This window comes from Crocuta crocuta, unplaced genomic scaffold (assembly GCF_008692635.1).
Source record: "Crocuta crocuta isolate KB4526 unplaced genomic scaffold, BGI_CrCroc_1.0 scaffold209, whole genome shotgun sequence".
In the NCBI taxonomy this organism is placed as follows: Eukaryota; Metazoa; Chordata; class Mammalia; order Carnivora; family Hyaenidae; genus Crocuta; species Crocuta crocuta.
In genome coordinates this window covers 6,178,343-6,192,513 of record NW_027551566.1, presented here as the reverse complement: position 1 = coordinate 6,192,513, position 14,171 = coordinate 6,178,343, and the positions used below count along the sequence as shown (strand labels likewise).

Genomic DNA, 14,171 nt, shown 5'->3' with positions numbered 1-14,171 from the left:
TTATAAGCAGCAGTGAATGACAATTCTTCCTTGAAATTTTTAATTACTGTGACAAAAAAAGATTAATTACTAACTTTTGTAGCTGAACCACCTCTGCAGATGTTCTTAATCAAATAAAAGAAAAAGGAACCAGAGTGTTCTCAGAAGCAGGAGTATGAAATATACAATAGAGGATTGCAGCTGGGTTAGCTGGGTTGATACGAAGCTGCATGAGTGCTTGATAAACAATAGCTCCATCATTGGCAGGGTAATTTAATGTCACCGACTACATTGTGAAGAAGAACTTTGAGTCAAAAGACCTATTCCTGGCACTGTCTCTCAGTTGAAGGGTACTGAGGGCATCATGCAAGTACAAGCAAAACATGGGAAGGAGATCCAGACCTTAAGTGAGTTAGAAGCTGAATTATACCAAATTAACCTTTGATAGGCTGGATACTGAGAGAATAAGCTGATATTTGACCAATTTGCTTCCTATTTTTCTTCTTGATTTGGGTTCTCCCAAAAGCAGACCCCGAGACAGGGATTAGAGGGCAGATAGATTATTTGTGGGTGAAGGAGAGGGGTAAAGAAGATGAGCATGGGGCATACCACCCTCAGAAACCTGAATTTTATCCCTCTTGAGAACCCTTGTTTTGCCCACCCATGGGAAATTAAGCAGGGGAAGTTAACATCAACTCCTGTCTTTGGTCAAGAACTACCTAGATATTTGGTCAGAATCTCCAAGCCTAAGAACACCACCAGACACAGAAATGCAGATGCTTGGGTCTTCTCTTGGCTTGACTAAGGCCTCCTGAGAGGATATGGACAGGGCATCACAGTGCCTATCAACAACACCTCTCTAGACCACATAGACTCACTTTCTCTTTTTATGGATTTGTTAAAATCCCTTTAAGTAACTCACCTCTTACATATAAGGAAATTGATTACTCTTTATTTTTTTTTTAACATTTATTGATTTATTTTAGAGAGAGAGAGAGAGAGAGCACAAGCAGGAGAGGGGCAGTGAGAGAGGGAGAGAGAGAATCCCAAGCAGGCTCCATGCTGTCAGCACAGAGCCTGACACAGGGCTCAAACTCAGGAAATCAAGAGTCAGACACTTAACCAACTGAGCTACCCAGGTGCCCAAGAAATTGATTACTTTTGTATAAAAAGATACATCTAGCATTAGAAACAGGAAATATATCCACAGAAATGTGTCTCAGCTCTGGGCGGCTTCAGCCACATTAAGACAGACCTCGGGTGCCTGGATGGTTCAATCAATGGGGCGTCCAACTTCGGCTTGGGTCATGATCTCACAGTCCATGAGTTCAAGGCCACATCAAGCTCTGTGCTGATAGCTTAGAGCCTGGAGCCTGCTGTGTCTCCCTCTCTCTCTCTCTCTGCCCCTTCCCTGCTCATGCTCTGTCTCTCTCTGTCTCAAAAATAAACATTAAAAAAAAAAAAAAGATAGACCTTACCTTGACTTATTGTGACTTTCCTTGCACAGTTGCAATGGGCCCATGGGCCCAGTTTCCAGTCCTCAGAATAGAGGACACAAAGAGTTTTGAGAGACTCATTTCCCAGAAGTGAGTGGCAGATGGATCCCCAATCTCAACATATATGCTGTCACTTTATTTAGGACACATTTATCATGTATGTTGACTTTGAATGCTCTTTTGAAACCAATCCTGGCCTCTTAACCATTGGTCAGCCCAAGCAAAGAATATGGTAGCTTCTCCACAAGAAGCTGGTAGCAGACTTAGCTTTTGGGTAGACCTTAGGTGGCAGGCTACATGTGTGACTATCAGATGTAGAAAGTGGGCATGAAAAGAAAATAATTCAGATTGCCAAAAATAGAGGTTATGGGTCAAGTTTTCTGGGAAGTGGACTAGAAGGGTATTACAATCCAGGGGTTTATTAGCTCATGATCAATACCTGGCAGGGAGAAGGATGGAATGAGGGAAACAGGATTGAGAAGAGGGAGAAGTTGAACCCACCAGGAGCTCTGATGTTGAGAGATGTATTTATCTGCTGGGACTGCCATGACAAAGTTTCACAGATGAGGTAGCTTCAACAACAGAAATTTATTTTCTTATACTTCTCGGGGCTAGAAGTCTGAGATCAAAGCATTAGCAGGGTCAACACTTAGCTTATAGATGGCCACCTTGTGCCTGTGTCCTCACATGGTCTTCCCTCTATATGTGTTGGTGTCCTAATAACATCTTTTAAAAAATGTTTATTCATTTCTGACAGACAGTGGGTGAGTGGGGGAGGGGCAGAGAGCAGGGAGGACAGAGGATCTGAATAGGGCTCTGCACTGACAGCAAGGAGCCTGATGTAGTGCGGAGCTCGAACTCATGAACTGTGAGATCATGACCTGGGCCAAAGTTGGAAGCTTAACTGACTGAGCCACCCAGGCACCCCACTGATAACATCTTTTGAGGACACCAGTCCTATTGGATTAGATCCCACTCAATTATCTCATTTTACCTTAATTACCTCTTTAAAGACTAACTCCAATTACAGTCATATTCTGAGGGCCTGAGGGTTAGGACTTCAACTCATGGATGGGATGGGGCCCAATTCGGCACATAACTGCTGGCCCTTCAGAGTTGAAATTGAGGGAAGGGGTCTCAGCCTTTGGACTGCTGCATGAGTCAGTCACTGGGTGCAGGCTGACTTCAGGAAGAGGGTCAGCATGGGTGAGGTGCTCTCTTTGGCAGAAAACAGTCCTCCATGAGTATCTGCTCATAGCTTTCAGCCACCAGCACTCCAGCAATGGGAAGAATGAGTGAAAGGAGTGAGGGATCCAGTCCTGAAAGGGGGGAGCAGATCTGAGCAGCACAGCATAGCACTCTGTCCAAACTGTCTTCCATGGACATTTCCACCCAATATCTCCCAGGATCATTTCTTTGGGTACAAAGTCAGAGCTTGCTATCTTAGCATTTGCAACTGTAGGTCTTAAGCCCTTATGTGCCTGTATCTTTTCTATGCTAAACATATGGAGCAGCTTCAAGGACCATGACAGATGTGTCATTTGTGAGGGTATCCATTTTGATCGATAGGAAGCCGACTTGGAAATTAACTTGTACAAATGAGCCTGAAGCTCAAATCAAAACAACTCTTGGTTTTTCAGATACATGGCCATTTTTTTTCATATACAGTTGAAGAAAAGTCAAAAAGAGCAATTTATCCAAACAAAACAAGAAGACTGAGTTGTGCTGCCATGGAGTAATGACAGATGAACTGAGTTTGCAAAAAAGCCCCCCAAAATAAAGGATCTCTTTTATGTATGCAGAAGCAATTTCAAAATGCAAAAATGCCCTTTGAATGTTTATGTATTATAAATGTTCTCCAACTCATCCGAAAGTCTCTGGGAACATGGAGAGCAAAATCTTCCCATTCTGCAATTTGGAGATTGAATAACTAGCTTATGTGGTGTAAAGCACAAATATGAACACACTTAATATCTTCAAGAACCAGAAGAATAATATTCAGAGGCAGTTGACAAAGATATTAAAAGATCAGGGCAGAGACTTCTATAGGGTCTTGTGAAATCTTTATTACTGCAGCTCAACTCTTCCCTTTCACTGGCTGATATGTCAGACAAAAAAAAATAGCTATTTTCTATATAATATGGGCCACTTTTGTAGATATTTCCTTTAAGATATAATTCCTCAGCAAAGTTGTAACTGGAATAAAATGGTTTTCAAAATAGCAGTCAGAAAAAGGACCTCCAGTGTTGCCACATCTGGCTCATACTTTTCCTTGATCTGTTTGAAAAGATCAGGGTAGAAATAAAGGACTCACCAAGTGAACAGTGATTATATCAATATGTCAGCAATTTGCTAGGTATTCCAGGCACCTTATGAATAGGGACTTTATCAATAAATAACCAATGTTTATGGAGCATTTACTTTATGTCAGACTCTTTGCCAAACACTTCAGATCAAATATCTCATATGGTCATTATAGCCAACTGTAGCAGGTAGGATTCTAAGAGTCTCCCAAGATTCCAATGTCTAGTGTACACATCTTCTTCCAGTTACTCAAACAACAACCTAGGTACTGCTGTGAAGGGATTTTAGAGATGTCATTAAGGTCCCAAAACAGCTGACCTAAGATAGGGAGACTTCCAGGTGGGTCTGAACTAATCATAGAAGTTCTTTAAATCTGGGTCTAGAGGTCAGATATGAAGGAGGTCAGAGATTCAAAATCAAGAAGGATTTGATATACTTTTGCTGGCTTGAAAGTGGAGGCAGATGTCTGGCAAGTAATATGGTGGCCCTAGGAGCTGAGACTGATCCCCAACTGACAGCCAGTGAGGACGTGGAAATCTCAGTCCTACAACTGCAAGGAACTGAATTTCTGGCAAAAACAAGAATGAACTTAGCAGTGGATTTCTCTTCATAGCCTCCAGACAAGAATTCAGTCCAGCTAACACCTTGATTTTACCTTTAAGATTACCTGCTCAGAGAACCCATTTATACCATGCCAGTTATACCAAACCTTTGGCCTACAAAACTGTAAGCTAATAAGCTGGGGTTGTCATAAGCCACAGAGTTTGTGGTAATTTTTTATGCAGCAGTGGAAAACTAACATACCAACCACCTCAAGGTCAATGTTTCCATTTTAGAGATAAGGAGACTGAAGTTTAGAAAGGTTATATGGCCTGCTCAAAGTCAAGTCCAGACTGGAACATTGGCAGCTAGTTACATGGAGGTGATTGAGTGTGAGAGACAGAAGCCTCAGATATGTCCCAGATGGCTACCTCTTTGTGCACACACCTTGTCCAGTCTTCTCCCCTCGACTATCCCTGTGAATAGATGGGGTAGTTACTCCCTGGATTAAGCAAAAGAGATTTTTATAAATGCAATTAAGGCATTTAATCAATAGAGTTCATTAAAAAGGAGAATGACTGGTTGGATCACCTAATTAGGTGGACTCTTAGAAGAACTTTAGATTCTGGAGATGGAGAAAGTCATAGAGAAACACTCTTGCCAGCCTGGAAGAAAGAAAGCACCTGTGTCCTCAACTGCCTTTCTGGGCTCCCTGGCAAGAAATTGTTGTTGGCCTGTAGAAGCTAATGGCTATAGCCTATGGCCATGCCACCCTGAATGTGCCCAATCTCATTTGAAGTTAAAGGCTGTTCCTGATTGACAGCTAGAAAGAAAACAGGGACCTCAGTCCTACCAACATAAGTAACTAAATTCTTCCAGCAACCTGAATGAGCTTGCAAGGAGACCGCAGCCTCAGGTGAGAAGAGCAGTGCAGCTAAAACCTTCATTATAGCATTTGAGACCCTTAGAAGAGGACTCAGCTCCTTTGGAAGTGGACTTTTGACCTACCTACAGAAGCTACAAGATAATGAAATTTGTCGCTTTAAGTCAGTAAGGTTGTAGTGGTTTGTTACGCAGCACCAGAAAACTAATACACTGGGAGAAGGACAGATTGGTCTCCTTTATTCCACCAGTTGGGGGAGGGGGAGCTAGCACCCACACATCCCAACTTCTTGTTTTTGCTCTTTAATGAATCAATAGTGACCTTGCCCCTTTGTTACTCTGTGTAACCTTGATTCACTCATAACACCAAGCAAGCTCCGGTTGTCCTGGTCTTCCACCTCCCTCACAACCTGTCCTACAACTTTGATGCTTAATCCCTGAAGTTTCATTCACTTATTAGCAGCAGCCACTATTTGATGAAGATACCCCAATATCCAAGCTGGTGCATGGTGAGGCTGCTGGGTTATCTTTCAGGAAGGCTGAGACTTCACCCCCAAAGCCCATCAGACTGCATTTGCCCTGGATAACCATCTATCAGTTCTTAGTTAAAGCGGTATTTGCATGCACACCAAATCTTTCAATGTTTGTCATTTGTCACTGGAAAAGAAAATTACATTCATCAGAATCCATTCATTCTCCCAGTCTCGCTGAACACAGGATAATCTTGGCTGTGTCAGCTGCCCTAGGACTGGTAGCCGTGGAAAATAGAGGTCAGCTGTACGTACTCCAAACCTGCCTCACTGTGTAACCCTCTTCAGGGGCAGCGGATATGATGCTGAAAAAGATTAATAAAATGTTTGTCATCATGTTTATGGGGCATAACCCCCCCCCATTGTGGATTAATGGATATCTTGGTCNAATAGAGGTCAGCTGTACGTACTCCAAACCTGCCTCACTGTGTAACCCTCTTCAGGGGCAGCGGATATGATGCTGAAAAAGATTAATAAAATGTTTGTCATCATGTTTATGGGGCATAAACCCCCCCATTGTGGATTAATGGATATCTTGGTGAAAGAAATACATCTTTACTCCTTGATGCCTTGATGGGTGAACTACAGTTGGCATCGGTGGAAATATAGAGAGAGATTGCTTTTAGAAGGTCAGCTTTTAAAGGACTTTTTTGACCTCAAAGTCAATGAAAATAGATTTTTGATTGTTGACCAAGACAACTGTAACAGAAACCTTCAACCTTTAAAAAGACTCTTATTGAAGTACAACATAAAGAAAAGTACACAGATCCCAAGTACCCTGCTTGATGAATTTTCACAAACTGAACACATCCATGGAACCAGCACCCAGATCAAAAACCCAGCATCCTAGGTACTCCCCTTGGTCCCTTTTCACCAACCTTCTCCCCAGAGTAATTGCTATACTAACTTCTAACACCATGGATCATATGGACTATTTCTCTAATATTTTTGAACTTTATAGAAATAGAATCACCCAGTGTGTATCCTTTCTTTCTGGATTCTTTTACTCAATATTCTGTTTGTCTATATAATTGCTTGTAGTTGAAAACTTTCTTCTTTTTAAGTTTTGTTTTTTGTTTTTTTTTTGAGAGAGAGAGAGTGCAAACGGGGGAGGGGCAGAGAGAGAGGGAGACACAGAATCTGAAGCAGACTCCAGGCTCTGAGCAGTCAGCACAGAGCCTGAGCGGTGCTCAAATTCACAAGTGGTGAGATCATGACCTGAGCTGAAGTTGGACACTCAACTGGCTGAATCACCCACATGCCCCTAGTTGAAAACTTTCTATTCTCATTCTTTTGTGATATCCCACTGCATGGATAGATCACAACTGTTTTTCCATTCTACCATTTTATGCATTTAAGTAGCTTCCAGTTCGAAGATACTACAAATGGTGCTGCTACAAATATTGCGATATGTGTCCTTTTGTGAACATACATGCATATTCTGCTGGATGTTTACCTAAAAGTAAAATTGGATAGTAGAACAAGACAGCATAAATTCAACTAATTTAGTTGATACTGCCAAATAATTTTCCAAAGTGGTTGCACCAATTTTTACTCCCAAAAGCAGTATAGGAAATTTCGTTCTTGTTAATTCACATTTCTGCCAACACCTGATATTGTCTTTTCATTAAGGAAAAAAAGCTTTTTAACTTTTAATACATTGTAGTTTACAGGCATCATCATTGTTTCTATTCTGCAACTCACAAGCACCCTGTTGAAAACATCAGCACTGAGTTCAAAAGGCATTGTGCTCAGCATTGCATCATTGGATAAATGACAGTTGGTAACAAATACCTTGTGACCTTTATATATAGCTCCTTTCTTCTTTCAAAAGCACTCAGGCTTCTCTGTAATTCTGTTCTCAGGTCTTCTGGCAAACATAAAGGAAAGTTTGTCTCTCAAAAAAGTTATTTTTTGGGTCTGGAACTAAACACCCTTGAAAAATATCTGCCATATATTTATATTTTAGTCAAATCTATTTGCCTAAACATGTACTATGCAAATATTTACAACGCTCCTATTATACATCAGAAGCTACGCTATGCACACCCCAAAAAATGAGCACCACCCAATTTGTCATAGGGTTCCAGTTTAAGGTAGAATGAGGACTACAGTTAAGTTGTTAATTCCTAAAAATATTAATATTGCTCCTTGTATTATTTACAATTATGTTTTAGCCTGAGGACCCATCTGAGTTTCCTGAAAACTTGTTTATAAAAGAACAAAAACTGGGACGCCTGGGTGGCTCAGTCGGTTAAGCGTCCAACTTTGGCTCCAGTCATGATCTCACGGTTCCTGGGTTCGAGCCCGGCATCGGGCTCTATGCTGACAGCTAGCTCAGAACCTGGAACCTGTTTCAGATTCTGTATCTCCCTTTCTCTCTCACCCTCCCCTGCTCATGCTGTCTTTCTCTCTCTCTCTCTCTCAGAAATAAATAAAACATTAAAAATTTAAAAAAATAAAGGAACAAAAACTGTGTGAGTCATTTCAAGTACACAGAGTTGCTTTAAGTACTAAAGTGTGTAGGTACACTTTAGGAAGCTCGCCAGGAAGATGGGCTGGAACCCATCAGAGTTCATCTGGAAGGAAGTAATTGGAATTTGAGTAGCCTTGACAGGTTGTACACTTCCAAAAAAGGAATGCTTCTTATTTTTTGCCTTTTATTGTGTTCCTGTACATGTTATTCAATGAAATGTTATTGAAGTATACATCAGTTGGGGTTTAATCAGGGAAGCAGAACCTTGTGAGTGCAGGATTTATTAGAGGGATTAGATCTTATTTAATTGTGGTTGAAACCAGGGAAGTAAATGTCAAGGGGATAGTTGACTAAGCAGAGCAAAGCCCTTAACCAGGACCCATGAGAGAGAGCTGATGAAAGGAGTCTATGGAAGGCTATTGCCTCTGTATCTGTTCAGGCCTGGAGTGTGTCAGCAGGGCAGGTGGTCAAGAGACAGGTCAAGAAGTGATGCAAAGGAGGGGTGCCTGGGTGTCTCAGTTGGTTAAGTTTCTGACTTTGGCTCAGGTCATGATCTCCTGGTTCATGAGTTCAAGTCCCACACTGGGCTCTTAGCTGACAGCTCAGAGCCTGGAACCTGCTTTGCCTCCCTTTCTCTCTCTCTCTCTCTTTCTCTCTCTCTCCATCTCTATCTCTCAAAAGTAAATGTTAAAAATTAAAAAAAAAATAAAAAAGAGGGCTGCCTGGGTGGCTCAACTGGTTGAGCATCTGACTTTTTTTAAAATAGTTTATTGTCAAGTTGGTTTCCATATGACACCCAGTGCTCATCCCCACAGGGTTGGGCATCTGACTTTAACTCGGGTTGTGATCTCACATCTCGTGAGTTCAGGCCTGCATTGGGCTCTGCACTGACAGCTCAGAGCCTGCAGCCTGCTTCAGACTCTGTGTCTCCCTCTCTCTCTACCCCTCCCCCACTCATGCTCTGTCTCAAAAATAAATAAACATTAAAAACATTTTAAATAAAAAGAAGTGATGGAGAGGAAAACTCGATGCAAAGTTGGGGAGAACAAGGTCAAAGTAGAAACCATAGGAGCAAACTCGAACCCACATGGACAAACTGCCACATGCATCTGTCTCCCACTGGATGGAACCCCAAAGCTGCAAAGCCAAGCTGAAGGCCCTGGTGCCTTTGAAGCAGAGCTACATGCATGCCCAGCCTAGACTAAGAGAACCTGAATTGGGAGAAAGAGCAGGAGCTGGAGAAGCCATGAGCGCAGCTGTTACCCGGCACCCAGCTGAGGAGCAGCAATCCACCTGTCTGGAGTCCTCCAGCCATCTGCCTAGTACCATGTCTGTGGTCCACTTCTGCCCACAAGATCTCATGGAAATTTTTCTGTGCCCAACGTTAACGCAGAACCGTTCGGAGAAGTGTTATTCCAGCTTAGCTAAGTTGACAGAATACAAAATTACCACAGGGATAGACTATGACTGAGATATTGAAAAGAAAGGAAGAGGGGCCCCTGGGTGGCTCAGTTAGTTAAGTGTCCAACTCTTGGTTTTGACTTAGGTCATGATCTTGCAGTTGATAGTTTGAGCCCCTGATCTGCTCTGCACTGACAGTGCCAAGGAGTCTGCCTGGGATTTCTCTCTTCCTCCCTCTCTGAGCTCCCCCAACTCTCTCTCTCTCTCTCTCTTTCTCTCTCTCTCCTTCTCTCTCAAAATAAATAAACATTAAAAAAAAACTTTTAAAATAAAGAAAGAAGTTATAGATGTTATTTAATTCAATCCTTTCTTTATAAGACATGAAAGCTGGGTCCCATAGAATCAATGGTTTGTCCTTTATCACAGAGCTAGTGGCAGGCCTAGAAACTCAGTGCCATGTATCTCCATCTGGGTGATACCACAGAAGGAACACTGAATGTGAAGTTAAGATGCCTGAGATTTTTCCACTCATCATTTTACCTTGGAAAAAAAAGCACCTCAACTGTGGATTCAAGTTTTCTCGTGAGAGAATGGCATGTGGCCTAGGCCCAAGAAATTGGAGGTACTCAGCTAGTATCTCTTAAATAGATGAATATTTATTCATGAGTAGTCTCTCAAGAACAACCATTTTACAAAATTGTTCTACTGCCCAACATAAAAGAAAAATTGAAAGTATGCTCCTGAGCGTCAGTACTCAATAGTGAGGCATTCTTATGTATTCTGATGTAATTTATCTGGGGCTAGAATGGTTCACCCAGCTCATTCCCCTTTGTGCAAGTAAGATTTCCAACCTCTCAGCCATGTACCAGTTAGACTTTCTATATTTTTCTTGTCACCACACTGTGGCTTCTACTTGGTCTTGATCCATTCAGCATGAGCTTTTCAAGAGAGATCCAGTACTACAGAGTTGGAAAAGCAAGGATCCATACAATTGGCAATAGGAAGAAGTCAGAAGAATATTAGATTTCTGGCTAAGTATTTCTCTTTTGTTCACAAATCTACAATTTGGGCAGCATTTAGTAGGAACAACCTACCTCTGATCCACATGGCATCTCCTGGGGTACATCAAAAACTAGGAGGTGAAATCATTGAGAGGCTACTCACTTTTAGGTAGGATTATTGGCTAGAACTTATACACATGAACTCTCCATGTGGTCCCTCTGCTTTCTCATAGCATGAAGATTGGGTACAAAAGCAATCCTCCCAAAAGGATCAGGCAGAAAGTGTATCACCTTTTATTACATAGACTTAGAAGTCACATGGTATTTTTATAATCATAGATTCAAGAGGAGGAAATATAGATCCTATTCTCAATGAAAGGAGTATTAGCATTACATTTTAAGAGGATTTGAGGGATGGAATATCTTATTGCCTGCCATCTTGGAAAATACAACTATCACAAGCAGTTATCTATATCTACTATGAGTTTATAAACACAGAGCTTGTCAACTAACAGACAATGACCCCAGATAAGAAGTTTATGTACACATATATAAGTACATGCATATATGCATACATAACAAGTACTTGGTAGATGAGGGTTAGCTCTTGGATTCAATTTGTTTCCAAGATGTTTTCAGTATTATGCCTCAGCGTAAGGGCAGGGAAATGGGCCACTCAATTAGTTTAAAATAAAAGTATTTTTCCTCCATCATCTATCTACTCTATTTCCCATCTCTGGGAAAATAAAGCAGGCTGCTGAAATTTGGACTTTTACCATTTCCATGGTAACAAAACCTAAAATTCTAAAAGGTGGATTATATTCCTTTGCAATATTTAAGAAATCTGCATTTAATTTCTGTGGTGGTTAAAAGTTCCAATGACAGAGTTGAAGAGCCTTACCACCACTAGCCCTTTCCCATACAAACACACACATAGGAAACACACACATACATACAAGCAACAGAAGTGTTAAAAATAATTCCATAATTTATATTGAGTGACACACAAATAGGGAGAAGTGAATAAAAATGAGACTTTCCAGTTTGGTCTCATTAGATCTGCTTTGAATCAAATTTTCTTGTTTTGATTTTGATCTCAGTTAGGCAGCTTTAGAAATAATCTGACCATCTGAAGCCTGGCAAAAAAGTCAACCGTGATAGGTGCAAAGTAAGGATAGTTATGGTGTTTGAGAATGAAAAGCAGTTCAGTACAGCTAGAGAGTAGAGTATGTCTAACACAGTCTTATTTTTGGTGTTAGGACTTTTAATTATAAAATTTCTCAAATATGGAGAAAAGTATAGAAAATAATATGACACCTATGTACCTGCCCCATAGTTTCATAGCTACTACCCATTTGCTGTATTTTTCTCAAGTCTCTTTCCTGAAATTAACGTGTGACATTTCTAAGAATGTTTCTGTATATCGGCGCTTTTAAATGAATCCCTACACTGTTATATCTTTGTGCTTTAAAAATGCATATAAATGGTATCGTAGAGAATGTTTTTTGTAACTCATTTCTATTGCTCAACATTATGATTCTTATCTTTAGCTATAGGGCATAAACACACCAGAAGGAGAGCAGAGATGAGCATTCGGTTTTGCACAGACAGCTAATCATTTATTCCACTAAATTTATATTTCACGCGAAGAGTGAACTGATGGTAATGGTTGTTGCATTTGCAGAAAATGTTAATGATATGCATACAGGACTGGACAGCAGAAACTCAAGTGAATACGGGGGAGGGAGGGAATCAAGGTTTATTTGCAACCCAGTCCTTCCATTTCTGAATGCCAGATGCTTTCTCTTATAATCCATTCTATGGGTGGGGATTACTGGGGCTGAGTGGTATTTAGTGATTACATCATAGAGGTACAGCAACTGCCCAGCAGGCAGTCTATCTGCACTTGTGCAGGGAGCAGGGAGCCATATCTCTGAGCTTCCAGCGGGGAATCCTGACCCTTCCTTGTGTCTGTCCTAGCCACCCCCTGCCGGCCCACCCCTGCAGCCCTTCTGCCCTGCTGGGAACTTTGGACTTGCCTAGTGTTGACTCTGTACCCCACAGGCTGAGAGAGCTGAAGGGCTTGGGGAGTGATATCCATTTGGGTTCATTCATGTCCTGCCCTGTGTCCACTCCACTTTTATTCCCCATTTTCATAAGAAATGCCTCCCTTGGTGTTCTAATTACCAGTTGCAGTTTGATAGATCGAGTAATTTTTAATTTTTCATAGATTGCTAAAATAAAAGAACTAAAGGGGTGTTTATTTTCAAGACATGAAATTGAGCCACTGATTTCATATCAGATATATGCGAGCTATTAGATGTACCCCATCTCTCTTCTCTTTTTACCATATTATTCTCTGGATGCTCAAAGAAACACCTTATATATAGAAGCCCTCTCAAAACAGAAAGAAGAGATCACATACGTGTTATACTCTTGAGGTGGCATTTACTTAGTCAACAATATCTACCAGATTAAAGTTATATTGACCTCATGTCATTGTATACTAATTATATTTTACTTCTGTTGCATTTCTGAGTATGTTAAGCTAAAAGCAAATTAAACTGCCAGAAGCATTTTAGGCCGTGTTCAAATACTAACAGGTTTGATAAACATATTTGTCTAAGAGTAGGACAAAGAGCTCTTTGTTTACTGACATACTTGATTGTCATTCTGCTGTACACCTCTCGTATGGTTGTTTTATAGGACATAAAGTCTACGTATTCTGTCGGAATCTCCTATTTATTTATAGCTTCCTGCAAAGTGGCTTATTGTCATTTATTATTTCTTATTTGATTTATGCAACATCTTTCCGCCAAAGAGCCCATGACTTATTTACATAAAGAGTGCGCGCGCACACACACACACACACACACACACACACACACACACTTGAACTTCACTCAACACTGTCATATAGTTAGCAGTGTGGCACCAAGAATCTGCAGGAGGCTTTTCCATTTGTTTCTTTTTGTTGTTGTTCCAAGACTATGTTGTGGAATATTTCTCATATCCCAGGGTCACCATATTACCTCTCACTTTGAGTATTTATTGTTTGCCTCTAGGTGGATCGGATCATCTTCTGTGTCTTCTTAGAAGTCGATTTTAAAATCTACAGAAAGAAAATGGGCGAGTTTTTCCCTGCAGGTGAGTAAAGTGATTTGTTCTCTTTGGAATTGAAGATTGGAGTGGAGGCATCAGTTATATTTATATTTCACTTCTTATCTTAAAGAAATGTTGGAGATGTGGTCTCCATACTCCAGTAACCCCTGGCAACTTGTATCATAATTTTCAAGACCTCAAGTGGGTGACAGAAGATCTAAGCGCTCGACCCCTCTGTCCCAGGAAGCCATGATGTTGTCTTGGGGAAGTCAGTTCATCTTTTGAGTCTCAGTTTCTCACATTAAAAATGAGAGACTGAGCCAAATGACTTCTAAAGACTTTTCCTGTGGCCCTAAATTGCATAATCTGTGATTTGTTCCCCACACGTGTAAGTTGTCCAAGCCTGTGCCTATGTCCACCATGTCAAACACCTTTGCTGGAAATTATGAGGAGCCTATTT

General features: G+C 41.0%; 1 protein-coding gene across 1 annotated transcript in view; it reads left to right on the top strand.

The window, feature by feature from the left end:
• Nucleotides 1-13,674: 13,674 nt before the first annotated feature.
• LOC144220084 (ADP-ribose glycohydrolase MACROD2-like) overlaps nucleotides 13,675-14,171 on the top strand; it is a gene marked incomplete at its 5' end in the record, with an annotated part of 169,628 nt that continues 169,131 nt past the window's right edge. Inside the window, one exon of the mRNA XM_077750223.1 lies at nucleotides 13,675-13,756. Coding sequence (XP_077606349.1) covers nucleotides 13,675-13,756 — 82 coding nt within the window. The remainder of the gene's footprint in view (nucleotides 13,757-14,171) is intronic.